This window comes from Oncorhynchus kisutch, unplaced genomic scaffold (assembly GCF_002021735.2).
Source record: "Oncorhynchus kisutch isolate 150728-3 unplaced genomic scaffold, Okis_V2 Okis09a-Okis19a_hom, whole genome shotgun sequence".
NCBI lineage: Eukaryota > Metazoa > Chordata > Actinopteri > Salmoniformes > Salmonidae > Oncorhynchus > Oncorhynchus kisutch.
The window spans coordinates 1,194,005-1,220,307 of record NW_022261985.1 but is presented as its reverse complement, the minus strand read 5'-3'; the positions used below and the strand labels follow the sequence as shown (position 1 = coordinate 1,220,307).

Here is a 26,303-nt window from a genome sequence, read left to right as displayed (position 1 = left end):
CTCTATGTACAAGGACTAGTTTTTACAATTTCCACTGAGAATTTGACAAAACACATTTACTGGAAGAAATGTTTGGTAACAGAATCATATTTTTTAATGTTCTGTGTGAATTGTTGAAAGTCATCTTGTGCAGAGTTGGTTTGTTGAAATCCATGTTTTTTGTTTGGCATACTACATTCTAAAGTGAAATGTCAGAGTCTCACGGTAATTCAGTTACATGGAATTACCCATATCCTGCAATGACAAGGCAAATGAAAAGATCCTTTGCAAAACAGGTTAGTAGTTGTACACGCCCTTCTCCCATAGGCTTGCCTTGAGTTGAACAGCAGGCCCAATCACAATTATCCTCGTACGAACCATCTTGATCTTGCGAGTTTCCATTCTGTTTTGCTATCCTTGTAGTAAGCTCACGAGATCAGGATGGTTTGTACAAGGCTATACTACAATAGGCTTTCTGAGGCACAATGGGTTAACGGCACCCATCTGCGTTTCATCAATCAATTAAATGTGCTGGTTAACTAATGCCCATTAGCTACAATAACAGATGTTGCCCATCTGTAAGTGAAGGGGACCATAGCCCCATTGAATTAAAAGACAATGGAATCATTTGAGAACAAATAAGATGGAAACAAAACACAAGAGTGGTAGTGCTTCAATATTATGACCTTTATTGGATACCAGTGTTTACCTCTTATTTGGATGCAATGATTTTCTTGGCATAGTCCAGGTGTGTATGCAACACATTTCAGTCCTTCATTTTGACTTCCTGTATTCGAACATGCTCAGGCAGGGTACTCTCGCCAGAAACAGCATTGAGCTGACGTAAGGTGATTGACACAAGGTTTGAATACACATTAACAGTTTAATAATGTAAAAACCTCACTGCTTTTTTCCTTTCCAAAGTATTTTTCCAAAACAAATTCAAGGCAAAGCAAAGAAAACACATTTATATCTATTGTCCAAATGAACCTGGTAATGGCATACACTAAAAACACATCTACATATACGTAGGAAAGATTCAAAGTACCACTGTGCAGAAGCCCTCGTTAACTAGATGTCATCTTATTCATGACACAGGAAGTAGGATTCGCTCACACACACTCACACACTGTGTAGCTGAGAACGTCACATTGTGTTTGCATTACGTCACAATTCAACCCCAGAGTAGGCTAATATAGACTGAGTACCAGTATGTTTAGCTAACATTCCACTCCTTGCCACTTCTGTCCTTTGGCAAATGACTGGTACCCATACTAAGGCTAAAAGGGATTGCCAGCAAAACCGATATTGAGGTACAATTTGCACTATTTCCTTTTGGGCATAATCAACCCAATATGGTGCTTCACAAAATAATGGACAGAATGAGTTTGAAAGTCAGAACCCCAAAACACATACAGAGTCACAGTCATGCTTACTGCAAAGACACAGTAAAAGATTTCTCATTCACAATACTGGGCAGAGGAACCAGACGGTGAGAACACTTTATTTGGATAACATGTCAACTAACTATCTACTAAGCCTTACCCTAGCCCTAACCTTTACCCTAACCTTAGCAATCAGTTGCTTCTCAACAGATAGTTTGTTGATAGTAATTAAGACCATCTACAGATGGACTATCCAGTCTATCCAAATAAAGTGGGCCCGAAGGTGCAAATACGTGTCATCAATTTAATCACATTCGTTTTTAAAAATGATCAACAGTTCAATTCCTGGTTGGAAGAGAGCACAAGTTTTCATCAAGACTGGCAATGAAGAGACTTTAAACAGGTTTGGCTTATCATTAACTGACTTGGTCCAACAACAACCAGCTCAATCTAAGACTCTGGACTTGTTTCCTTAGTCAAATGGTTTTCATATAGAGGTCAAGGGGGTCATTTTGACTTGGTATCGTCAGAAATGGTACCCTATTCCCGATATAGTGCACCCTATGGGTTATGGTCACAAGTAATACACTACATAGGGATTAGGGTGCCATTTCAGATGCACACTTGAAATACTTCAAACATTCAAATGGCTCAAGTAATTCATACTACTGTATTACCACCTCCCTACATGCTCCTCTCTACTGTAGTACTATATTATTCTATGACATCGCAGTGTCACATTGTGATTGTGGAAATCAGCTTCAAAAGGGGGACAAGGGAACATGTCATTCTAAAGATAGCATACAGTAATGTCTAGCATTTCCCTTTGCCTTGGTGAATTCTGAAGGCACAAAAACCTTGCATTATACAGTAGATATGGGTTTGAAGAAACCTCATAATTCACATGATCTGTTCTGTACCTGTAGGTTAGTCCAAACGTTGTTAAAATGTTGTTTCATTGTTGGTGCTAGACTCCGTGCATGACCCATGCGGACCTAGATTGGCCCATGACATGATATGGTACTGGTCACATTTGCACAACCAAAGTATCAATGACAGTAACAACGTATAAACGAATCATACCAACATTCAAGACAGGAGTCCATGTAAAACCTAAAGGGCCAGCCCTCTTCCACGGTCTCAACTGTTTGGTGATGATGACAAAAGGACAGAAGAACTAGCACCTACTACACATCATATGTTCAATCCCTTGTATGTGTATACGGTTCAGGGTGGAGTCAATTCCATTTCAATTGGAATATCAGTTTACTTCCTGAATTGACCGAGTTTAAATGGAATTGATCCCAATCCTGTTATGAATGACAGAAAAAAAACACCTAGAAATAAATGCAGGACAGCAAAGTTCAGGCCACTGACCTGACATTCAGACGCACACTGATGATGGCGAGGACGATGACGATGGTGATGAAGAAGAGTATGAATGTTCAAGTTCAATGTGAGCAGGTGTCCGGCACCTGAACAGAAACATGTAGTGTTGTCATCACTCAGTCAAGAGTGAAAGATATGGTAGCTTGTCAATGGAGTGTGTTTGTAAGTGGACCATACCAATAAGCACTCGTAGCGTGAACGGGGGGTGAACCTTCAAGGCCACAACCTCTCGATGAACACACACAGATGAGGTCATGATTTGGAAAGCTCACATCTTTTTCTCTGCAGTGGATTTTTGTGAACAGATTTCAATACATACTCAGCTCTCAATCGTAACATTACTAAATCAACGTAGAACATCAACCTATATAAAATGAAAAACATGTATAATTAAAGTCATGATTAACAAATATAAATTAACATACGGATATATCAAACACTGCAATGTTCTTGGCTTCCCTTTTAGTGAACAGGGATCTGTTCAGCTTGGCTGTAAAATGGAACATTCTAGGAGCTCGATATCGTGCTTCACTCTCCTTTTCTATTGGATCCTACTTTGAACCTCAATGCTGATTGGTTGCTTAAGATGTCCATGAAGTGTTTTTGTTCAAGACAAAAAATAACAAACTCCTTCGAATGAGCAAGGTACCAAGACCTCTTTCATTCTCCCTTTTAGTCTGCTCTCATACAAGCCTAGTACCAGGACACCTTGGTACCAGGACACTCATAGCCTAGTACCAGGACACCTTGGTACCAGGACACTCATAGCCTAGTACCAGGACATCTATGTACCAGGACACTCATAGCCTAGTACCAGGACATCTAGGTACCAGGACACTCATAGCCTAGTACCAGGACATCTAGGTACCAGGACACTCATAGCCTAGTACCAGGACATCTAGGTACCAGGACACTCATAGCCTAGTACCAGGACATCTAGGTACCAGGACATCTAGGTACCAGGACATCTAGGTACCAGGACACCTAGGTACCAGGACACCTAGGTACCAGGACACTCATAGCCTAGTACCAGGACATCTAGGTACCAGGACACTCATAGCCTAGTACCAGGACATCTAGGTACCAGGACACTCATAGCCTAGTACCAGGACATCTAGGTACCAGGACACTCATAGCCTAGTACCAGGACATTTAGGTACCAGGACACCTTGGTACCAGGACATCTTGGTTCCTCCTTTCCTTTTTCCTTCTGTGTTTCAAGTCTTTCAGTCTGTTCTCTTAAGACTTCTATGAATACCTCTTGGTTAGGATTGTTCCTTCTGTCTCTGTTGAACAAAGACTCAGTGGGGGCATTGGGCCCAGCTGCTCCCTATGTCACATTGAGTAGTCAACACACAAAGAACCCTCCAGCCCCAGCTGAGACCGTTAGTAGACCTCCTCTCTGCACTCCAACACACACGCACGCACACAAACACACACATAGTGAGAGTGGATGGAGGGCAGGATAGAGAGAGAGGGTGTGTGGGGGTTTTCTCGGCTGGGTGGGTAACCATGGGTTACATTCTCATGCTAATGGTGGAGAAAAGGGGGTGGTTTGCAGGTGGTTTGCTGGGGACGATCGCAGGGGGCTGGAGGGTTGTAAGCGAAAGGAAGGGAAGATTTATTAGGGGAGGGTCCCTTGAGTCTTATATAGCCCCTTCCCGAGGTGGGCAGTGTCCCACCCTCATACGCAGTGTGCCGCTCTTGTGCAACTGCCAGAGCTGGCCAAACTCCTCAGGCATGGCGTGGAACCCGCTGAACGGCAGCACGTTATCGTAGTAGTGGTGGCTGACGGGCTGCTCGTCGAGCCCAACGCTGAATGGCCAGAAGCCGTAGGCCGTCACCTCCTCACACAGCCCCAGCGCCAGGCTGACCAGGAAGAGGCCTGTGGACAGGCGCTTGGCATGCACTCCGCGACCCTTCCAGAACTTTCCCACGGTCCTGAGAAACTCGGGGTTGGCAAACAGCATGGTGAGGTTGGACGAGGTGTCGGCAAGGGCGTAGTGTGCCCGCAGGGAGGGGTCGGTGCCCGGCTTCATGGAGAAGGCTGGCATGTAAATGTAGCTGGAGCCGTAGGCCTTCATGCTCTCCACAAAGCTTTTCCGCGACCAAAGAAGGTTCTGGAACCTGAGTAGGGAGAGAGAGAGATAGAGATGAGAATGTGTGAGTACCATAGAAATATAGCCTATAGAATGGACAGCCCCAGTCAACGTTCCATGACAGTGGACCGGAGGAGGTCATGGTAGACCTGATCAAATTCACCTAGAAATGTGTTATAGATCTGTAATTCTCATTGAAAGCAAGTCTAAGAAGCGGAAGACCAGGTCTATGTGCCCTATTACTATACTTTCCATTCTTAAGTTTAGTTTTTGCATCTTTTTCTTTTGGTTTAGTGCACCAGCTTCAAACAGCTGAAAATACAATATTTTTGGTAATTTAAATTATATTTATTTCACAGTGGTTTAGATGGTACAATGATTCTCTACACAATGACTTTTTTTGTCACAAACTGAAATTAGGCAAACTATTAGAACATTTGCACATTAGAACATTTTGCCACCAGGAAATGGTGGAGCGACATCTGCATTGCTATGGTCAGAGGGGGCTTTCCCTGTTGTAGTCATTATATTTCTACGGTAACTACCACTTGCTGTTTATCCATGCTAATGTTGCCTTTGGAATTCTAAACTCTATGCCAGTAGAGCCACGTGGATGTACACACACACACACACACACACACACACACACACACACACACACACACACACACACACACACACACACACACACACACACACACACACACACACACACACACACACACACACACACACACACACTATGGTCACAGAGGGTGATTGTTTTGGTAAATCTATTTGATCTGGTCATGCATTCCAGGCTAAATCTACTGTGGATGTCATGTGAAATGGGTTCTGGAAGTATCTATAGAGTTCAGATAGAATTGGCATCCTCATTCCATGGGTATTTCTGGACTATGGTATTATGGATATGTGCTCTCGGGATATGTCATACCGTATGTGTGGTACATAATCTAGCCAGTTTATAGGTTTCGGTGTAGTTGCTTGTGGAGGCAGGGATTCAATTGTACTGCATTGCATTTCGAATCAACCTAAATGTAAACAATATACAGTACAGCCTACCTGCCCTCACCGTGATTGAGCTTCAAAATATCAACAAAATGTCTTGAGGACAGGAGTGAGGTTGTGCCAACATCCAATGATAATGTCCCGAGACTTTAAATGCACAGAGATGAGATGATGGGAAGTAGCAGGGGGTGTGTTGGCAACAACGTGGTTCAGAAACACACTGAGAGGAAACGCATTGCTGAAAACGGGAACACATTTCAGCAGCACAGAGTAGCATTCTAAACAGACACAAAGAGGCTCTGTTCAAACACACAAACTTGTTCTTCTCTCCTTGTGGGGACCTAAAATGTATGTCCATTCAAAAAACCTAAACCTAACCCTTAACCCTAACCCCAATTCTTGCAAATTGTTACCCTAACCCTAAACTTAACCCCTAAGCTTATAATAGTCCCCACGAGGGAGAATATTCCTTGTTGTACTATCCTTGTGGGGACCATTTGGGGATTTCAGGTCCCCACAACGATAGAAGAACAAGACCACACACACACACGTTTTGGCTCTGGATCATGGCTCCTCTATAAAACACCAGTCTGGAGGAGGGAAGCTGCTGCTAGGACAAGACAACAGACAAAGCTCTTAGGACCTAACATCTGGAACTGACAGTAGACATCATGAGAGGGAGAAAGAAAGGGAGAGGGAGAGAATATAGAGAGGGAGAGAAGACAGAGGCCTTGGTAGGAGAGAAAGCAGTAGAGAAAGAGAGAGGGAGAGATCGTAGGAGAGAATAAGAGAGGGAGAGAGAGAGCTGGAGAGGAGAGATAGTAGGAGAGAAAGAGAGAGAGAGAGAGAGAGAGAGAGAGAGAGAGAGAGAGAGAGAGAGAGAGAGAGAGAGAGAGAGAGAGAGAGAGAGAGAGAGAACTGGAGAGGGAGAGATCGCAGGAGAGAATAAGAGAGGGAGAGATCACAGGAGAGAATAAGAGAGGGAGAGAGAGAGCTGGAGAGGAGAGATAGTAGGAGAGAAAGAGAGAGGGAAAGAGAGAGAGAGAGAGAGAGAGAACTGGAGAGGGAGAGATCGCAGGAGAGAATAAGAGAGGGAGAGATCGCAGGAGATACTAAGAGAGGGAGAGATCGCAGGAGAGAATAAGAGAGGGAGAGATCGCAGGAGAGAATAAGAGAGGGAGAGAGAGAGCTGGAGAGGAGAGATAGTATGAGAGAAAGAGAGAGGGAAAGAGAGAGAGAGAACTGGAGAGGAGAGATAGCAGGAGAGAATAAGAGAGTGAGAGAGAGATAGGGCGGGGAGAGAATGGGAAACAGAGTAGTAGAGAGAAAGGATGGAGAGAAAGAGAGAGAGGACTGAAAAGGAGAAGACTTGGATGCTGTCCCACACACCCATACATTTCAGTCAACAGCAGTTTTGAAAGGAAAGGAGTGTACCTCTTCTCAATGATGCTGGGGTTGGCTGTCACCAGGTTGGTTCTGGTCCCCACATCCTCAACATACTCCCTAGACAGTGGTGGAAGGTTGCACCTAGATACGAAAAACACAAGTACACATGTGCATTAATATACTGATAGTGACTTTACAGTGGCCATAAATCATTCACTATTTGACAACTTGGTCAGGATTGTAGATAGTGGTTATTCATGTTTTGGAACTAGCTTTTAGCTTTTTGTCTGGCCTTTTCTTAGCCATTTAATGTTAACACATTGTGATACTAAAGTTATAACAAAATTATAACTTAGAAAATAGTTTAGCCTTTTTTTATCTGCATTGAATGAACACAACATTTCTCAAGTGCAAAACTTCCAGTCAGGCAGCCAGCGAGCCTATAGGCTTTGGATGGAGTTGGAGCTCCAAAGTTATTATTTCAGTCTTGCCTTTCCCAGGTTCAAGCCTGGTTTAAGCCTGGTTTAAGCCAGCCAGTCATGCCTGAGATGGGGGGAGACAACAGTTATCCAAGGTAGAACTAGTCTAGTCAACTAGATCAGACCCTCTGTTGTTAGTCCTCAAGGCTCCAGAGCCAAAATGATTCACTACTTGACTTCATCTGCCCCCTTCAAAACCCAGGCACTTCTTATGACACCTCTCTCTCTCTCTCTCTCTCTCTCTCTCTCTCTCTCTCTCTCTCTCTCTCTCTCTCTCTCAGATATGACACCTGTTCTCATTAATTCTGATGGCTGATGTTCTTTGGCTGCTCTTTCTGGCCCCGGCGAGCGCAGGACAGCAAAATCATATTTGGACGGGCACTGGAGCGAACAGCCCCTCTCTTACCGCATGACAAAGTCAGCCTGGTCAATGTCCTTCCCACAGCCGCTGTGCTTCAGGACCCCTCCATTGCCCACCACCGAACACTTTTTGAGGGGACGCTGAAGAGGTGTCTCCTGGTAAACAAGAAGGAAGTGTGTGTCATGAAGTGGGTAAACATACACACGTACACACACACATGCTGAAGTGGACTGGCCTGAAACGTTTGTGAACAATCAAAGACAACGGTAACGACAAGTCAAATGAGGTGAGAGGGATAGATAGGGCTGTTGCGACGACCATATTACCATCACGCCGGCAGTCACGAGTCATGAAGGCAGTCAAATTCCACGTGACCGTTTAGTCATGGTAATTAGGCTTCTCCAAGCTTTGATGCTGCTGATGGTCATTATTAGCCTACCAAACTTACAAACTGCCTGGTACTCAGCACTCTATTGTCCCTCTAATCACTCTGACATCAAATATAATCGAAAATCGAATCAAACACTTAATGAGAGTCCGTCATTGTAAATAAGAATTTGTTCTTAACTGACGTGCCTAGTTAAATAAAGGTTAAATAAAAAGTCCATGAGCTCATGTTGCGCAACATTTATTTCGGCTATGCAATTGTGTGAGAAAACAGAGTGATGGCCTCTATTAAAAAGAGGAGGATCCCATCAGCTAGGCCTACTATATTTATTTCTCAACTTTCCTAATATTAAGCACATTGCTTCTCTCTACAACAGGAAGCCTCCCGAGTGGCGCAGAGGTCTAAGGCACTGCATCACTACAGACCCGTGTGCAATCCCGGGCTGTGTCGCAGCTGGCCCAGCATCGTTAGGGGAGGGTTTGGCCGGCTGGGATGTAATTGTCCCATCGCACTCTTGCAACTCCTTGTGGCGGGCAGGGCGCATGCACGTTGACTTCGGTCGCCAGTTGTACGGTGTTTCTTCCGACACTTTGGTGCGGCTGGCTTTCGGTTTAAGTGAGCAGTGTGTCAAGAAGCAGTGCTGCTTGGCAGGGTCATGTTTCGGAGCACACATGGCTCTCGACCTTCGCCTCTTCCAAGTCCATACGGGAGTTGCAGCGATGGGACATTGCGAAAAAGGGGGTTAAAATGTACCAAAAAAAGGTGTATAGCCTACCTGGCTGGCAGGAGTATAGCCTACCTTGCTGGCATGAAAATTAACCATGGGAAAAGTGTCCTCCATTTGCTATTTAACTTCTTATGGCTGCAGGGGCAGTATTGAGTAGCTTGGATGAAAGGTGCCCAGAGGTGCCCAGAGTAAACGGCCTGCTCCTCAGTCTCAGTTGCCAATATATGCATATTATTAATAGTATTGGATAGAAAACACTCTGAAGTTTCTAAAACTGTTTGAATGATGTCTGTGAGTATAACAGAACTCATATGGCAGGCAAAAACCTGAGAAGAAATCCAAACAGGAAGTGAGAAATCTGAGGTTGGTCGATTTTCAGCCCAGGCCCTATTGAATTCACAGTGGGACATGAATGAAGTTGTACTTCCTAGGGCTTCCACTAGATGTCAACCGTCTTTAGAAACTTTAATGAGGCTTCTACTGTGTTGTGGGACTGAATAAGAGCTGAATGAGTCGGTTTACTGGCAGAGAGCCATTTCCTGGTCATGCGCATTCCACATGATATCGACCTGCGTTCCGTTGCTCCCCTAAACACAAAGGAATTCTCCGGTTGGAACTTTATTGAAGATTTATGGTAAAAACATCCTAATGATTGATTCTATACTTAGTTTGAAGTGTGTCTTCGACCTGTAATATAACTTTTTGAAGTTTTTTGTCCGAAGTAATGCTCGACCTGCACTAGCGTTTGGATAATTTAATTATGAGATTTCTGTTGTTTTGAATTTGGTGCCCTGCACTTTCACTGGCTGTTGTCATTAACGGGATTGCAGCCCTAAGATGTTTTTAAGTGTATAGATGATATGTATTTTCCCCGCTGCCCCTGTTTGGAGACAGGTGCATGATAATGGTCCATTCTAAATCAAAAGACATTTCACACATATTATTTAGTATATGTAAAGACAAGATTAAATCAACAATAGTCTGATGGGTGACAATATTAGCCTATCACTTGTGAATGATATATTATCACTTGTGAATGATGCCCAGCATAAGAATTTTTTAAAACTTTTTGTTAAAAAAAGTGATCATAGTCGCACACCTCATGTAGCCTAGCTCTTGGGCCTATATGTGAGTATCACAACTAAAGTGGCCAAATAACTTCTTTAAAATGAAGCACATTAATCCAGGTTTGCAAGGGGTGTAGAGCCTAACTGGCAGACATAAGCAGCGAGGGAGTTTGAAGTTTGGGGAAGATCATTTTCACCATAAAAATACACCTTTATAATAAAAGAATTACATGCATAAATCACATGTTTTCCACTAATGGAACTAATGGATCCTACTACCATGTGCGAATAAGCTGTGCTTATAATGTGAAGAAATAGCCTAATAGTTTATCAACATTTGAAGCTAAACGTTCTGATCTGTTGTGTCTACCACATTGTGTGAAAACGTTTTTTTTAATGCTAGTGGTTGTATTAATATAGGATGTATCGCATCCCACAACTGTCCCAGACTATGTTTGGAATATTTATTTCTCACACAGAATAGGTCAACCTTTGTACTATGAGGGATAATATAACTATTGACATAGGCTAATGCTTTTGCTGTTTGTTAGGCCTACTTATCTTGTTGACAGAAAGTAAATGTGAACAGTTCTTCCAAAATCTTCAATATGGATCTCGGAATTGGATAAGGACTCGGGCAATTGCGTCCCAGATATTTCTGTCTTCACTTGTAACCTGTGAGAAACACTCGATCACGTGATAGAGAGCAATGTGCGTGAGAGGTGCTTTGGAGCTTCTATCTCAAGGCCATCAGACTGTTAAACAGCCACCACTAACATTGAGTGGCTGCTGCCAACACACTGACTCAACTCCAGCCACTTTAATAATGGGAATTGATGGGAAATTATGCAAAATATATCACTAGCCACTTTAAACAATGCTACCTAATATAATGTTTACATACCCTACATTATTCATCTCATATGTATATGTATATACTGTACTCTATATCATCTACTGCATCTTTATGTAATACATGTATCACTAGCCACTTTAACTATGCCACTTTGTTTACATACTCATCTCATATGTATATACTGCACTCAATACCATCTACTGTATCTTGCCTATGCCGCTCTGTACCATCACTCATTCATATATCTTTATGTACATATTCTTTATCCCCTTACACTTGTGTCTATAAGGTAGTAGTTTTGGAATTGTTAGCTAGATTACTTGTTGGTTATTACTGCATTGTCGGAACTAGAAGCACAAGCATTTCTCTACACTCGCATTAACATCTGCTAACCATGTGTATGTGACAAATAAAATTTGATTTGATTTGAGTGCGCAGCACTCAGGGGGAAGGGCACAACGCAGCACTCAGGGGGAAGGGCACAACGCAGCACTCAGGGGGAAGGGCACAACGCAGCACTCAGGGGGAAGGGCACAACACAGCACTCAGGGGGAAGGGCACAACGCAGCACTCAGGGGGAAGGGCACAACGCAGCACTCAGGGGAAAGGGCACAACGCAGCACTCAGGGGAAAGGGCACAACGCAGCACTCAGGGGAAAGGGCACAACGCAGCACTCAGGGGGAAGGGCACAGTGCAGCACTCAGGGGGAAGGGCACAGCGCAGCACTCAGGGGAAAGGTCACAACGCAGCACTCCGTGCCAAGAGCACAGCAGCCACTTGGCCACAAAAGGCATGGACTTTTTTAGGGTGCATTATGACACATTTGTAACCACACAAAGGGGATGCCGCTGTGAAATTTGAGGCATTATCAAGTGCTTGTCAAATTGTGAAAGAGAAACTGATAAAGTGTGTGCAGCCTGAGCAAAAAACATGCCTTTCATGTCGCATCCAGCCTTACAATGTATTAAAAAATCTAAACATATAGCCCAACGTTTGTAGAACTAGTTCCATGAATAACTCTAAATGAAGCATATAGGAGTACCTATTTCTATGTTAACCACTCAACACAGAATAGCCGCATGTGCAACACTCAAATCGTTGGGAGAAAATATCTTTCTACTTTATTCAGCTTTGTTCAGTTGTATTCTTCATACTATAAAATAACATAAAATAATGGAATTTTAAGCAAATCTTGTCTGCTAAATGAACTAGTGTAGCCCACAGCTATATGGCATATCCAGATCAGGACCTAACATAAGGACAACTCAGAATATGCTATTCTGTTCTTCTGAAATAGTCTACATTTTCTTCATTTAATGCTTCTTTAGACCTGTCTAAAATAAATCATAGATTTATTGTGAATGAAAAAGTCAAGGGGTCTGAATAGATTCCAAATGTACTGTAAATGTTGACTACTTTCCTAAAAAAGTATGAAGCAATAAATGTCTGCTCACGGTTTGCTACAGACAGACAGCAAACATTAAGTGGACAGAGGACATTCACTTATTTTCCATTGCTATAATATTTTGACCAGTTCTTGTGATGAGTTAAATGTGGATGCATGTAAAGTAAATAAACAAATGCACTTTATACATTTAGAACGTACTAGGAATGTGAACTAAAAGTCCTGGGAAGGTTCCCAGACGGATAGCTGGGTACTCTCTTCTCAACCTCCATTACAGGCCGACCATAAGGGCCTAAGCATGGCCAGTGAATGGGGTGTCTATGGGTGCCTCTTGAGGCAAATCCTTTCTATTCATTTGGCCTGTTGCTGTGAGTCTGCGCCCTGCTTGAGCCGGTGCCAGCGATGAACAGAGTCCTGAGAGAAACAAATGCTCTCATTATTCCCTTTGGAGTGGAGGACTAGACCCCCTCATCCTCCTATTCCTCTACCCCCCCCCCCCCCCCCCCCCCTCTGTGTTCCCCCCAGGGTGTCTGGTGAACCATGAAAGGGGCTGAGCCAGCTAGAGGAGAACAATGGCCAGCTCACAGCTCTGGGAACATATCACTCCATATCATTGTAACACATGTGATCCAAACATTAGTTATATTTTTATTATATCTCACTGAGAGAAGTATTATGAGATGAGAGTAGGGCTAACACAAGCCAAAACACAGGCCAAAACAAAGGCCAAAACACAGACCAACACACGGTCCATCTCACGGGCCAAAACACAGACCAACACACGGTCCATCTCACGGGCCAACGCACGGGCCAATGCACGGGCCAACACACAGACCAACACACGGTCCATCTCACGGGCCATCTCACGGGCCAACGCACGGGCCAATGCACGGGCCAACGCACGGGCCAATGCACGGGCCAATGCACGGGCCAATGCACGGGCCAACACACGGGCCAATGCACGGGCCAATGCACGGGCCAATGCACGGGCCAATGCACGGGCCAACGCACGGGCCAATGCACGGGCCAACGCACGGGCCAACGCACGGGCCAATGCACGGGCCAACGCACGGGCCAATGCACAGGCCAATGCACGGGCCAATGCACGGGCCAACGCACGGGCCAATGCACGGGCCAACACACGGGCCAACGCACGGGCCAATGAACGGGCCAACGCACGGGCCAATGCACAGGCCAATGCACGGGCCCGTGCACGGGCCAACACACGGGCCAACACACGGGCCAACGCACGGGCCAACACACGGGCCAACGCACGGGCCAACACACGGGCCAACACACGGGCCAATGCACGGGCCAATGCACGGGCCAATGCACGGGCCAACACACAGACCAACACACGGGCCAATGCACGGGCCAATGCACGGGCCAACACACAGACCAGGACGTTTAAAAAAAAACAGGCCATACTTTAAAAAACAACACATTTTTAACCAAACAAATGAGAGGATGAGAGATGATGAGCCCTACTGACCAGGACAGAAGCCATCACAGCCTAAAAGCCTAAAAGCCCTTTCTATGTGATCAAAGCTAACAAAGCTTCTCCATTAATCAGCCAACTCCTAAATGACACATTCCTCCAATAGACGGCGATGCCAACGCTTCACTGCGTGGTCAGAAGGGCTCTGTTTTGCTGTGCCCATGAGCTTGGTGGCACTGCCAGTTCTGGTCAGGCATGGCTCGCTCTCTATGCCCAGACCTGCAATTAGTGCTCCGCCTGACATAGAAAAGTTAGTCCTACTCATGACGACCCAAGTGTGTGTGTCCATGTCAAAAGAGAGAGAGAGAGAGAGAGAGAGGGAGAGAGAGAGAGACATCGCTCAACAGAGAGGGTTTATGAGTTTATAACATTCATGCACAGGGAAAAAGTAGGCAAATAGTGTATGAATACTTGAGTGTGTGTGTGTGAGTGAGTGAGTATGTGAGTGTGTGCCTCCTCTTCCCTGCTTCAGGCTCTATTTTTGTCAGGCAGTGATTATACAGTGCTGTCTAGAGCTGTCCTTGTGTATAATGTGTGTGTGGGTGAGTAGCCACTGGTGGTTAGGACGTGGGAGGATAGGGTACACAAACACGCACTTGACACACACTCACTCACATGCTCTGCAAACACAGCACACAGATCTCACAGGACTTACACGCCAGCGCACAGTGACACGCACACACACTCTCTGGATCAATCTCTCTGGATCCTCTCAAGAGGATTGCTGTAACGTCAATGCCTCAGTCATAAACAGGTACATTAGATGGTGTCAAGGCAACCTTTACTAGTAGGGAGACTGACACACACCCACACACAATAAAAGCCCCTCTCCCGGACCGGAAGAAAGCATGGCTCCCACCCCTTTCCATCCCACCTAGCAACCGAGGTTGCTTACCAGTCCCCCTCCCACCCACCCATCCCCCGAGTCTCCCCTTACATTCCTCCCAATCCCCCACAACGACCAGAGACCCCACCCCCCCGTACCACCAACTTTTAGCCTAAATCAAATGACATGTTTGTTGACTTCACATTGAATTCACATTAGTTTACATATCAACCAAATGTATATCAAAACTAGACGTTTGTCCCGCCCTGACCTGAGATATCTCTGTTTTCTTCATATGTTGGTTAGGTCAGGGTGTGACTAGGGTGGGTACGCTAGTTTTAGGATTGTCTAGGGTTTTTGTATGTCTAGGGTTTTTTGTATGTCTAGGTGATTTGTATGTGTATGGTGGCCTGATATGGTTCCCAATCAGAGGCAGCTGTTTATCATTGTCTCTGATTGGGGTCATATTTAGGTAGCCATTTCCCTTTGGTGTTTGTGGGTTCTTGTCTATGTGTAGTTTCCTGTCAGCACTCATTTGTATAGCTTCACGTGTCATTTTGTTATTTTGGTTAGTTTGTTCAGTGTTCATTCTTATAATAATAAAGAATGTACGCATACTACGCTGTGCCTTGGTCTGATTCATACGACGAACGTGACAACGTTGAGATGACGTTCATGTCCAGTGGGTAGCCATGGAGAAAAAGATAAATGAGTGATCACCATGACCCCAAATAGGTTCAGCAGAGCTCAATCAGGAGTGTGTGGGGGGAGATACAGAGAGAGAGAGAGAAAGAGAGAGGAGGGGAGAGGGGGTTGAGGAAGAGAAGGGGAGATGGAGAACATTAGGGTGTGAGAGACAAAGAGAGAGATTTTTTTTTAAGATGGCATATCTGAGCAAATGAGAGAGGAGTGGGAGCAAGAGAGGGATAGAGCGAGGAACAAAAGAGAACGCAAGTAACTCTGACTTTATCCCTTTTTTCGGGAACTGAAAACAATGTAGAAGGAATTCAAAATATCTTCAGTGTCGCCTATGGTAACATTTGTAACCCAATATGTATTAAGGAACTTTGTGTTTGAGTTGATTCCCTACTTCCTCTCCTCTTCTGTCTGTGGACTTGGTGTAGATAACGAACCATGACCTTATGGCACAAATTACACACACACTTCACCTCCTCCATCTCTGACACACTGTCTAAACACGCCCCTTTTACACTTTTATTTTAAAAAAGGTGATATCTAGAACCTAAAAGGGTTATTCGTCTGTCCCCATAGGAGTAACCTATGAAGAACCCTTTTTGGTTCCATTTGGGTAGAACCATTTGTGTTCCAGGTAGAACTCTTTTGGGATCCATGTAGAAGCCTTTCCGCAGATGGTTCAACATGGAACCCGAAAGGGTTCTACCTAGAACCAAAAAGGGTTCTCCTATGGGGACTTCTGAAGAACCCTTTTGGAACCCTTTTCTCTAAGAGTGTAGCATTGAGTCACATGAATGTACAATACATATATGTGTAATGAATGAATATCCTAGGCTGTAGATTGTTGTTTTTCTGGAAATGTCTTTTTGGTTATGTAGCTAAAATGCTGCCGTTTCTCTCTCCCTCTGCAGTGGAATTGTTTTCTCTCTATTCCTCCTCATCTTCTCCCACTCAGAATACAGCACACACACATACAATCACACAAGACACACACCACACACACATCCAGACACTTGCCTTAACACAGACACACACCTACACCCCCCTCTACACATTGTCCCTACCTAGAATAACAACAACAGTTGTCTTGTCACACTAGAGTTTTCTCAGGGCTAGGTAGTAGTGGGCGAGCAGGCTAGGTAGTAGTGGGCGAGCAGGCCACGCATCAACAGTCCTGGGGGCTGGGACTCACAGTAGCTTTTTCCATCTCTCCTTGAAACCATTAACACCTGCAACGGGGTGGGGGGTTGGGGGGTGGGGGGGGGGGGGGTCATAATGCATGTTCTGCTCCCAGTAACAAGGGATGGTCTGTTGTTAGTAACCAGAGAGACAGATACAAATGAAAGAGGAAGAGTCCAACATTTATTTCATTATTACTCTCAATGTTCTGCTTAGAACACACACACACACACAGACACACGCACACACACACAGACACACACACACACACACACACAGACACACACACCACCTGGCAGAAAACATGTAGGCCGATACAGGCTAATGGATATATCTGATGAGTGCCACAATTTGACAACCCATCTGTGGTTTTCTCCACATTTTGAGGACTGAATATCTCTGGTTATCTGATCCAATCTCCAATGAGGGTTTTCACATCCTCCTTTATGTCCTCTCTGTCATGATGAAGTGGCATCCATCTCAAATCCCACAGCTTGCATTCAGGGTGTCATATTCCCATGTTCCCTGGGGCTCGTGACCTATGACAAATCATTTCCTAACAGCACAATCTGTTCCCTTCTTTAGTCTCTAGATGGATGAAGCATTTTTAAGTTCCCTTATACCCTTCTGAGTAATTTAGGGGGTATCTCAATCATCTAAAATAGATTCCTCTACCGTGTCTCCTCTCCTTCAACTAAACACATTTTCACCTCTCGACTCTTTTCAGACCAGTGCAGACTGAAGGAGAGGGGACAAGGAGAGGAAACCACAGACTATTGACATTCCCCCTTACTGGTTTACTGTTACACTAGGTTGATGACCTTGAATAAGGCCTGTGTGTCTATGTACACTGATGACTCAACAGTATACACGTCGGCTATGACAGTAAAATAAATAATTGACACCCATAGAGCTCCAGTCAGTTTTACAATGGGTTAACTAGCGATAGGCTGGTGATCAGTATCTTTTCAGACAAATCACTCACTCAACCCTAAACCTCATCTAGATCTATTTTTTTTTAAATGTGTCAATCAAGCTGTCATGGTAAAAACATATAGACTCAATGGTTGCTGAAATGAGAAGAGGTCTGTGGTTGTGCTTTCTGGACATCTCAGTGGACCAGACAGGTCCTAGTTCTGTCACATCTGGACTCATTTAGTTAGTTATTTTTAATGAACCTTTATTGAACTAGTCAAGTCAAGTAAGAACTAATTCTTATTTACAATGACGGCCTACCAAGAGGCAAACGGCCTGCTGCGGTGACTACTGCCCAGTTATGTGGTCATGTGCGGCGGAGAGGGACATAAGTCAATTGCAGTTGGTCCAGAACAAAGCAGCAGGTATCTCACTTAGATGTGCACAGAGAGTGAATGTCAGTAACATGCATGTCAGTCTCTCCTGGCTCAGAGTTGAGGAGAGACTGACTGCATCACTATTGGTCTTTGTGTGAGGTGTTGATGTGTTTTTCGGTAGCAAACTGTCTGTTCAAGCAGTTGTCACACAGTTCGGACACTCATTGGTACAACACAATACATGCAATCTGAGGTTTTCCCAGTCCCCAGGTCCAGTACAGGCTGGGAAACACCGTATTACATATAGACATGACGACATGGAACTCTCTGCCACCCCAGGTAACTCAAGCTAGCATAAAAACGTATAAAAGAACACCTTACGGAACAACGAGGAGTGTGAAGAGACACAGCCATTTTTATATATTTTGTATTGTATTATGTAGGAAGGGCTTATAGGGCAGGAGCCATCTCCCGTTTCTGAAGCGTGAGGCAGAGGCAGGAGATGATGCAGTATTATGTAATGTTATGTAGTATTATGTAGTGTTATGTAGTATTATGTAGTGTTATGCAGTGTTATGTAGTTTCATGTAGTGTTGTGTAGTATTATGTAGTGTTATGTAGTTTTATGTAGTATTATGTAGTGTTATGTAGTGTTATGTAGTTTTATGTAGTGTTATGCAGTGTTATGTAGTTTTATGTAGTGTTGTGTAGTATTATGCAGTGTTATGTAGTTTTATGTAGTGTTATGCAGTGTTATGTAGTTTTATGTGGTGTTGTGTAGTATTATGTAGTGTTATGTAGTTTTATGTAGTGTTATGCAGTGTTATGTAGTTTTATGTAGTGTTGTGTAGTATTATGTAGTTTTATGTAGTATTATGTAGTGTTATGTAGTTTTATGTAGTATTATGTAGTGTTGTGTAGTATTATGTAGTGTTATGTAGTTTTATGTAGTATTATGTAGTGTTGTGTAGTGTTATGTAGTGTTATGTAGTTTTATGTAGTATTATGTAGTGTTGTGTAGTATTATGTAGTGTTATGTATATTATGTTATATTATGCATTTTATTTGCTGTGTTTTGATTGGACCCAAGGATGAGTTATTTATTTAATGTATTTATTGTGACTTGCAGGTCTGATGTGGCCCATGAGCCAGGATTTTCATACCAAATGTATTAAATGTATGGTATGTGGTTATAAAGGGTTTACTTTTAATTAGGATTTATTTGATTCATTAGGATCCCCAATTAAAAAGTGTAAATAAATAAATTAAATATAATAACAAATATAATATATAATATATAAATAAATAATAATTCAAAGTAAACCCTTTATGACCACATACTATACATGTCATAAGGCCTTCAGGTTATGGCCTAGTTCTCCTCAGCCGTTCAGTTATGGCCTAGTTCTCCTCAGCCTTCATTATGCCAGGTCTCCTCAGCCTTCAGTTATGGCCTAGTTCTCCTCAGCCTGTCAGTTATGGCCTAGTTCTCCTCAGCCTTCAGTTATGGCCTAGTTCTCCTCAGCCTTCAGTTATGGCCTAGTTCTCCTCAGCCTTCAGTTATGGCCTAGTTCTCCTCAGCCCTTCAGTTATGGCCTAGTTCTCCTCACCTTCAGTTATGGCCTATTCTCCTCAGCCTTGCAGTTATGGCCTAGTTCTCTCCTCAGAACCTTCAGTTATGGCCTAGTTATCCTCAGAGCCTTCAGTTATGGCCTAGTCATCACTCAGCCTTCATTTATGGCCTAGTTCTCCTCAGCCTTCCAGTTATGGCCTAGTTCTCCTCAGCCTTCAGTTATGGCCTAGTTATCCTCAGACTTCAGTTATGGCCTAGTTATCACTCAGCCTTCAGTTATGGACTAGTTCTCCTCAGACTTCAGTTATGGCCTAGTTCTCCTCACAGCGCTTCAGTTATGGCCTAGTTTGCTCCTCAGCCTCAGTTATGGTCTAGTTCTCCTCGATGCCTTCAGTTTATGGCTAGTTATCCTCAGCCTTCAGTTATGGCCGTAGTTCTTCTCAGCCTTCCGTTTGGCCTAGTTGCTCCTCAGACTTCAGTTAGGCCTAGTTCTCCTCAGCCTTCAGTTATGGCCCTAGTTCTCCTCAGCCTTCAGTTATGGCCTAGTTCTCCTCAGCCTTCAGTTGTGGCCTAGTTTCTCTCCTTTGCCCAGTTATGGCCTAGTTCTCCTCAGCCTTCAGTTATGGCCTTAGTCTCCTCAGCCTTCAGTTGTGGCCTAGTTCCCTTTGTCCAGTTTGGCCTAGTTTCTCCTTAGCCTTCAGTTGATGCCTAGTTCTCCTCAGCCCCAGTTATGGCCTAGTTCTCCTCAGCCTTCAGTTATGGCCTAGTTCTCCTCAGCCTTCAGTTATGGCCTAGTTCTCCTCAGCCTTCATTTATGGCCTAGTTCTCCTCAGCCTTCAGTTATGGCCTAGTTCTCCTCAGCCTTCAGTTATGGCCTAGTTCTCCTCAGCCTTCAGTTATGGCCTAGTTCTCCTCAGCCTTCAGTTATGGCCTAGTTCTCCTCAGCCTTCAGTTATGGCCTAGTTATCCTCAGCCTTCAGTTATGGCCTAGTTCTCCTCAGCCTTCAGTTATGGTCTAGTTCTCCTCAGCCTTCAGTTATGGCCTAGTTCTCCTCAGCCTTCAGTTATGGCCTAGTTCTTCTCAGCCTTCAGTTTTGGCCTAGTTCTCCTCAGACTTCAGTTATGGCCTAGTTCTCCTCAGCCTTCAGTTATGGCCTAGTTCTCCTCAGCCTTCAGTTATGGCCTAGTTATCCTCAGCCTTCAGTTATGGCCTAGTTCTCCTCAGCCTTCAGTTATGGCCTAGTTCTCCTCAGCCTTCAGTTATGGCCTAGTTCTCCTCAGCCCAGTTATGGCCTAGTTCTCCTCAGCCTTCAGTTATGGCCTAGTTCTCCTCAGCCTTCAGTTATGGCCTAGTTCTCCTTTGCCCAGTTATGGCCTAGTTCTCCTCAGCCTTCAGTTATGGCCTAGTTCTCCTCAGCCTTCAGTTATGGCCTAGTTCTCCTTTGCCCAGTTATGGCCTAGTTCTCCTCAGCCTTCAGTTATGGCCTAGTTCTCCTCAGCCTTCAGTTATGGCCTAGTTCTCCTCAGACTTCAGTTATGGCCTAGTTCTCCTCAGCCTTCAGTTATGGCCTAGTTCTCCTCAGCCTTCAGTTATGGCCTAGTTCTCCTCAGCCTTCAGTTATGGCCTAGTTCTCCTCAGCCTTCAGTTATGGTCTAGTTCTCCTCAGCCTTCAGTTATGGCCTAGTTCTCCTCAGACTTCAGTTATGGCCTAGTTCTCCTCAGCCTTCAGTTATGGCCTAGTTCTCCTCAGCCTTCAGTTATGGCCTAGTTCTCCTTTGCCCAGTTATGGCCTAGTTCTCCTCAGCCTTCAGTTATGGCCTAGTTCTCCTTTGCCCCGTTATTGGCCTAGTTCTCCTCAGCCTTCAGTTATGGCCTAGTTCTCCTCAGCCTTCAGTTATGGCCTAGTTCTCCTCAGCCTTCAGTTATGGCCTAGTTCTCCTCAGCCTTCAGTTATGGCCTAGTTCTCCTCAGCCTTCAGTTATGGCCTAGTTCTCCTCAGCCTTCAGTTATGGCCTAGTTCTCCTCAGCCTTCAGTTATGGCCTAGTTCTCCTCAGCCTTCAGTTATGGTCTAGTTCTCCTCAGCCTTCAGTTATGGCCTAGTTATCCTCAGCCTTCAGTTATGGCCTAGTTCTTCTCAGCCTTCCGTTTTGGCCTAGTTCTCCTCAGCCTTCAGTTATGGCCTAGTTCTCCTCAGCCTTCAGTTATGGCCTAGTTCTCCTCAGCCTTCAGTTATGGCCTAGTTCTCCTCAGCCTTCAGTTGTGGCCTAGTTCTCCTTTGCCCAGTTATGGCCTAGTTCTCCTCAGCCTTCAGTTATGGCCTAGTTCTCCTCAGCCTTCAGTTGTGGCCTAGTTCTCCTTTGCCCAGTTATGGCCTAGTTCTCCTCAGCCTTCAGTTGTGGCCTAGTTCTCCTTTGCCCAGTTATTGCCTAGTTCTCCTCAGCCTTCAGTTATGGCCTAGTTCTCCTCAGCCTTCAGTTATGGCCTAGTTCTCCTCAGCCTTCAGTTATGGCCTAGTTCTCCTCAGCCTTCAGTTATGGCCTAGTTCTCCTCAGCCTTCAGTTATGGCCTAGTTCTCCTCAGCCTTCAGTTATGGCCTAGTTCTCCTCAGACTTCATTTATGGCCTAGTTCTCCTCAGCCTTCAGTTATGGTCTAGTTCTCCTCAGCCTTCAGTTATGGCCTAGTTATCCTCAGCCTTCAGTTATGGCCTAGTTCTTCTCAGCCTTCCGTTTTGGCCTAGTTCTCCTCAGACTTCAGTTATGGCCTAGTTCTCCTCAGCCTTCAGTTATGGCCTAGTTCTCCTCAGCCTTCAGTTATGGCCTAGTTATCCTCAGCCTTCAGTTATGGCCTAGTTCTCCTCAGCCTTCAGTTATGGCCTAGTTCTCCTCAGCCTTCAGTTGTGGCCTAGTTCTCCTTTGCCCAGTTATGGCCTAGTTCTCCTCAGCCTTCAGTTATGGCCTAGTTCTCCTCAGCCTTCAGTTGTGGCCTAGTTCTCCTTTGCCCAGTTATGGCCTAGTTCTCCTCAGCCTTCAGTTATGGCCTAGTTCTCCTCAGCCTTCAGTTATGGCCTAGCCTCAGTTCTCCTCAGCCTTCAGTTGTGGCCTAGTTCTCCTTTGCCCAGTTATGGCCTAGTTCTCCTCAGCCTTCAGTTATGGCCTAGTTCTCCTCAGCCTTCAGTTGTGGCCTAGTTCTCCTCAGCCCAGTTATGGCCTAGTTCTCCTCAGCCTTCAGTTATGGCCTAGTTCTCCTCAGCCTTCAGTTGTGGCCTAGTTCTCCTTGCCTTCAGTTATGGCCTAGTTCTCCTCAGCCTTCAGTTATGGCCTAGTTCTCCTCAGCCTTCAGTTATGGCCTAGTTCTCCTCAGCCTTCAGTTATGGCCTAGTTCTCCTCAGCCTTCAGTTATGGCCTAGTTCTCCTCAGCCTTCAGTTATGGCCTAGTTCTCCTCAGCCTTCAGTTATGGCCTAGTTCTCCTCAGACTTCAGTTATGGCCTAGTTCTCCTCAGCCTTCAGTTATGGCCTAGTTCTCCTCAGCCTTCAGTTATGGCCTAGTTATCCTCAGCCTTCAGTTATGGCCTAGTTCTCCTCAGCCTTCAGTTATGGCCTAGTTATCCTCAGACTTCAGTTATGGCCTAGTTATCCTCAGCCTTCAGTTATGGACTAGTTCTCCTCAGACTTCAGTTATGGCCTAGTTCTCCTCAGCCTTCAGTTATGGCCTAGTTCTCCTCAGCCTTCAGTTATGGTCTAGTTCTCCTCAGCCTTCAGTTATGGCCTAGTTATCCTCAGCCTTCAGTTATGGCCTAGTTCTTCTCAGCCTTCCGTTTTGGCCTAGTTCTCCTCAGACTTCAGTTATGGCCTAGTTCTCCTCAGCTTCAGTTATGGCCTAGTTCTCCTCAGCCTTCAGTTATGGCCTAGTTCTCCTCAGCCTTCAGTTGTGGCCTAGTTCTCCTTTGCCCAGTTATGGCCTAGTTCTCCTCAGCCTTCAGTTATGGCCTAGTTCTCCTCAGCCTTCAGTTGTGGCCTAGTTCTCCTTTGCCCAGTTATGGCCTAGTTCTCCTCAGCCTTCAGTTATGGCCTAGTTCTCCTTTGCCCAGTTATTGCCTAGTTCTCCTCAGCCTTCAGTTATGGCCTAGGTCTCCTCAGCCTTCAGTTATGGCCTAGTTCTCCTCAGACTTCAGTTATGGCCTAGTTCTCCTCAGCCTTCAGTTATGGCCTAGTTCTCCTCAGCCTTCAGTTATGGCCTAGTTCTCCTCAGCCTTCAGTTATGGCCTAGTTCTCCTCAGACTTCATTTATGGCCTAGTTCTCCTCAGCCTTCAGTTATGGTCTAGTTCTCCTCAGCCTTCAGTTATGGCCTAGTTATCCTCAGCCTTCAGTTATGGCCTAGTTCTTCTCAGCCTTCCGTTTTGGCCTAGTTCTCCTCAGACTTCAGTTATGGCCTAGTTCTCCTCAGCCTTCAGTTATGGCCTAGTTCTCCTCAGCCTTCAGTTATGGCCTAGTTCTCCTCAGCCTTCAGTTGTGGCCTAGTTCTCCTTTGCCCAGTTATGGCCTAGTTCTCCTCAGCCTTCAGTTATGGCCTAGTTCTCCTCAGCCTTCAGTTGTGGCCTAGTTCTCCTTTGCCCAGTTATGGCCTAGTTCTCCTCAGCCTTCAGTTGTGGCCTAGTTCTCCTTTGCCCAGTTATTGCCTAGTTCTCCTCAGCCTTCAGTTATGGCCTAGGTCTCCTCAGCCTTCAGTTATGGCCTAGTTCTCCTCACCCTTCAGTTATGGCCTAGTTCTCCTCAGCCTTCAGTTATGGCCTAGTTCTCCTCAGCCTTCAGTTATGGCCTAGTTCTCCTCAGCCTTCAGTTATGGCCTAGTTCTCCTCAGACTTCATTTATGGCCTAGTTCTCCTCAGCCTTCAGTTATGGCCTAGTTCTCCTCAGCCTTCAGTTATGGCCTAGTTCTCCTCAGACTTCATTTATGGCCTAGTTCTCCTCAGCCTTCAGTTATGGCCTAGTTCTCCTCAGCCTTCAGTTATGGCCTAGTTCTCCTCAGCCTTCAGTTGTGGCCTAGTTCTCCTCAGCCTTCAGTTATGGCCTAGTTATCCTCAGACTTCAGTTATGGCCTAGTTATCCTCAGCCTTCAGTTATGGCCTAGGTCTCCTCAGCCTTCAGTTATGGCCTAGTTCTCCTCAGCCTTCAGTTATGGCCTAGTTCTCCTCAGCCTTCAGTTGTGGCCTAGTTCTCCTTTGCCCAGTTATGGCCTAGTTCTCCTCAGCCTTCAGTTGTGGCCTAGTTCTCCTTTGCCCAGTTATTGCCTAGTTCTCCTCAGCCTTCAGTTATGGCCTAGGTCTCCTCAGCCTTCAGTTATGGCCTAGTTCTCCTCAGCCTTCAGTTATGGCCTAGTTCTCCTCAGCCTTCAGTTATGGCCTAGTTCTCCTCAGCCTTCAGTTATGGCCTAGTTCTCCTCAGCCTTCAGTTATGGCCTAGTTCTCCTCAGCCTTCATTTATGGCCTAGTTCTCCTCAGCCTTCAGTTATGGCCTAGTTGGGTTATTGGGTAAGCATTAGAATAAGCCACCTCAACATTTGCAGCCATAGGTGATAATATCTCTGTAGGAGCTGATCTGTCATCAGTATTTGTGAAAAGATTAATGTTAAGGAAAGATTTGAATGGAGAAAGCTGATCCGAGAGCAGCGCTCCCTTTATTTTGATCTTATCAGTATCGATCGACACATGCTCCAACGACGCCGTTAGCGACCGTTCTCTCTGAGTGGTGTTAGGAACGCATGTTACATCTTCGGCCGTTGCAGGAAAGATGCATCGTTAAAACACTCGTTAGCCATCGCTATCAGGAACCGGGCCCTTTTCAGTTGTGCTGAAATGTAGGTAAGGTGACAGACATTACTAACTGATCTGAATAAAAGGCATTGAAAGTCACATCAATTTCTAAGTATTAGATGCACTCCAAACAGGACGATGGGAAAGTCAATTCTAGTGGTTCAAATCTGAACACTTAGCAGATATAGGTGTTTGTCACGCCCTTGCCACAGAGAGGCTTTTTATGCTCTATTTTGGTTAGGCCAGGGTGTGACTAGGGTGGGCGTTCTATGTTATTTTTCTATGTTTTTTGTATTTCTTTGTTTTTGGCCGGGTATGGTTCTCAATCAGGGACAGCTGTCTGTCGTTGTCTCTGATTGAGAACCATACTTAGGCAGCCTGTCTTCCCACTATGGGTTGTGGGTAGTTATTTTCTGTTTAGTGTGTGTTTGCACCTGACGGAGCTGTTTCGGTTGTGCCGTACCTGACGGAGCTGTTTTCGGTTGTGCCGTTTGTTACCTAGTGTTCAGTTATATTTAATAAAATGCAAAACACGTACCCCGCTGCACCTTGGTCCTCACCTTCTTCCACCAACGACATCGTTGTGTTCTCCTGGTTGACACTAACTGGAAACACTGACTGTCATGTTTAAAACACCTGTGTTTAAGATGAGAACATTTATTGCAAATCTAAATGCCATTGGTTTTAAACCACTGGCAGTTAGGTTATGGACGTGCACATGTTTTATGGTTTACAGTGTATTTGCACATGTTAGACCTCCTTCTTCATCAGTGTATATAGTTTCACTATTAATGTTTTAGTGAGATGTAATGATGTTATCTTGTGCAAAGACAACCCTGTGAAATGGTGATAGGTTGGGGATTTTCACCGTTGAGCTTGGTTGAAAGGGAAGGTG

The 26,303-nt window shown here is 44.9% G+C and overlaps 1 protein-coding gene across 3 annotated transcripts in view; it reads right to left on the bottom strand.

The window, feature by feature from the left end:
- Positions 1 to 642: 642 nt before the first annotated feature.
- Positions 643 to 26,303, bottom strand: part of st8sia1 (ST8 alpha-N-acetyl-neuraminide alpha-2,8-sialyltransferase 1) — a 44,805-nt gene continuing 19,144 nt past the window's right edge. Inside the window, exons 3-6 of one of the 3 annotated variants that reach the window (XR_004207017.1) lie at positions 8,132 to 8,241; positions 7,295 to 7,387; positions 3,754 to 4,880; positions 643 to 3,705 (exon numbers count right to left, since the gene is read on the bottom strand). Coding sequence is in view for 1 of the 3 variants with exons in the window: in XM_031815358.1 (XP_031671218.1) it covers positions 4,400 to 4,880; positions 7,295 to 7,387; positions 8,132 to 8,241 (684 nt within the window). In the remaining 2 variants the exon portion in view is untranslated. Of the gene's footprint in view, positions 4,881 to 7,294; positions 7,388 to 8,131; positions 8,242 to 26,303 lie in introns of all 3 variants that reach the window. The other 2 variants (XR_004207016.1, XM_031815358.1) reach the window with 2 other exon arrangements.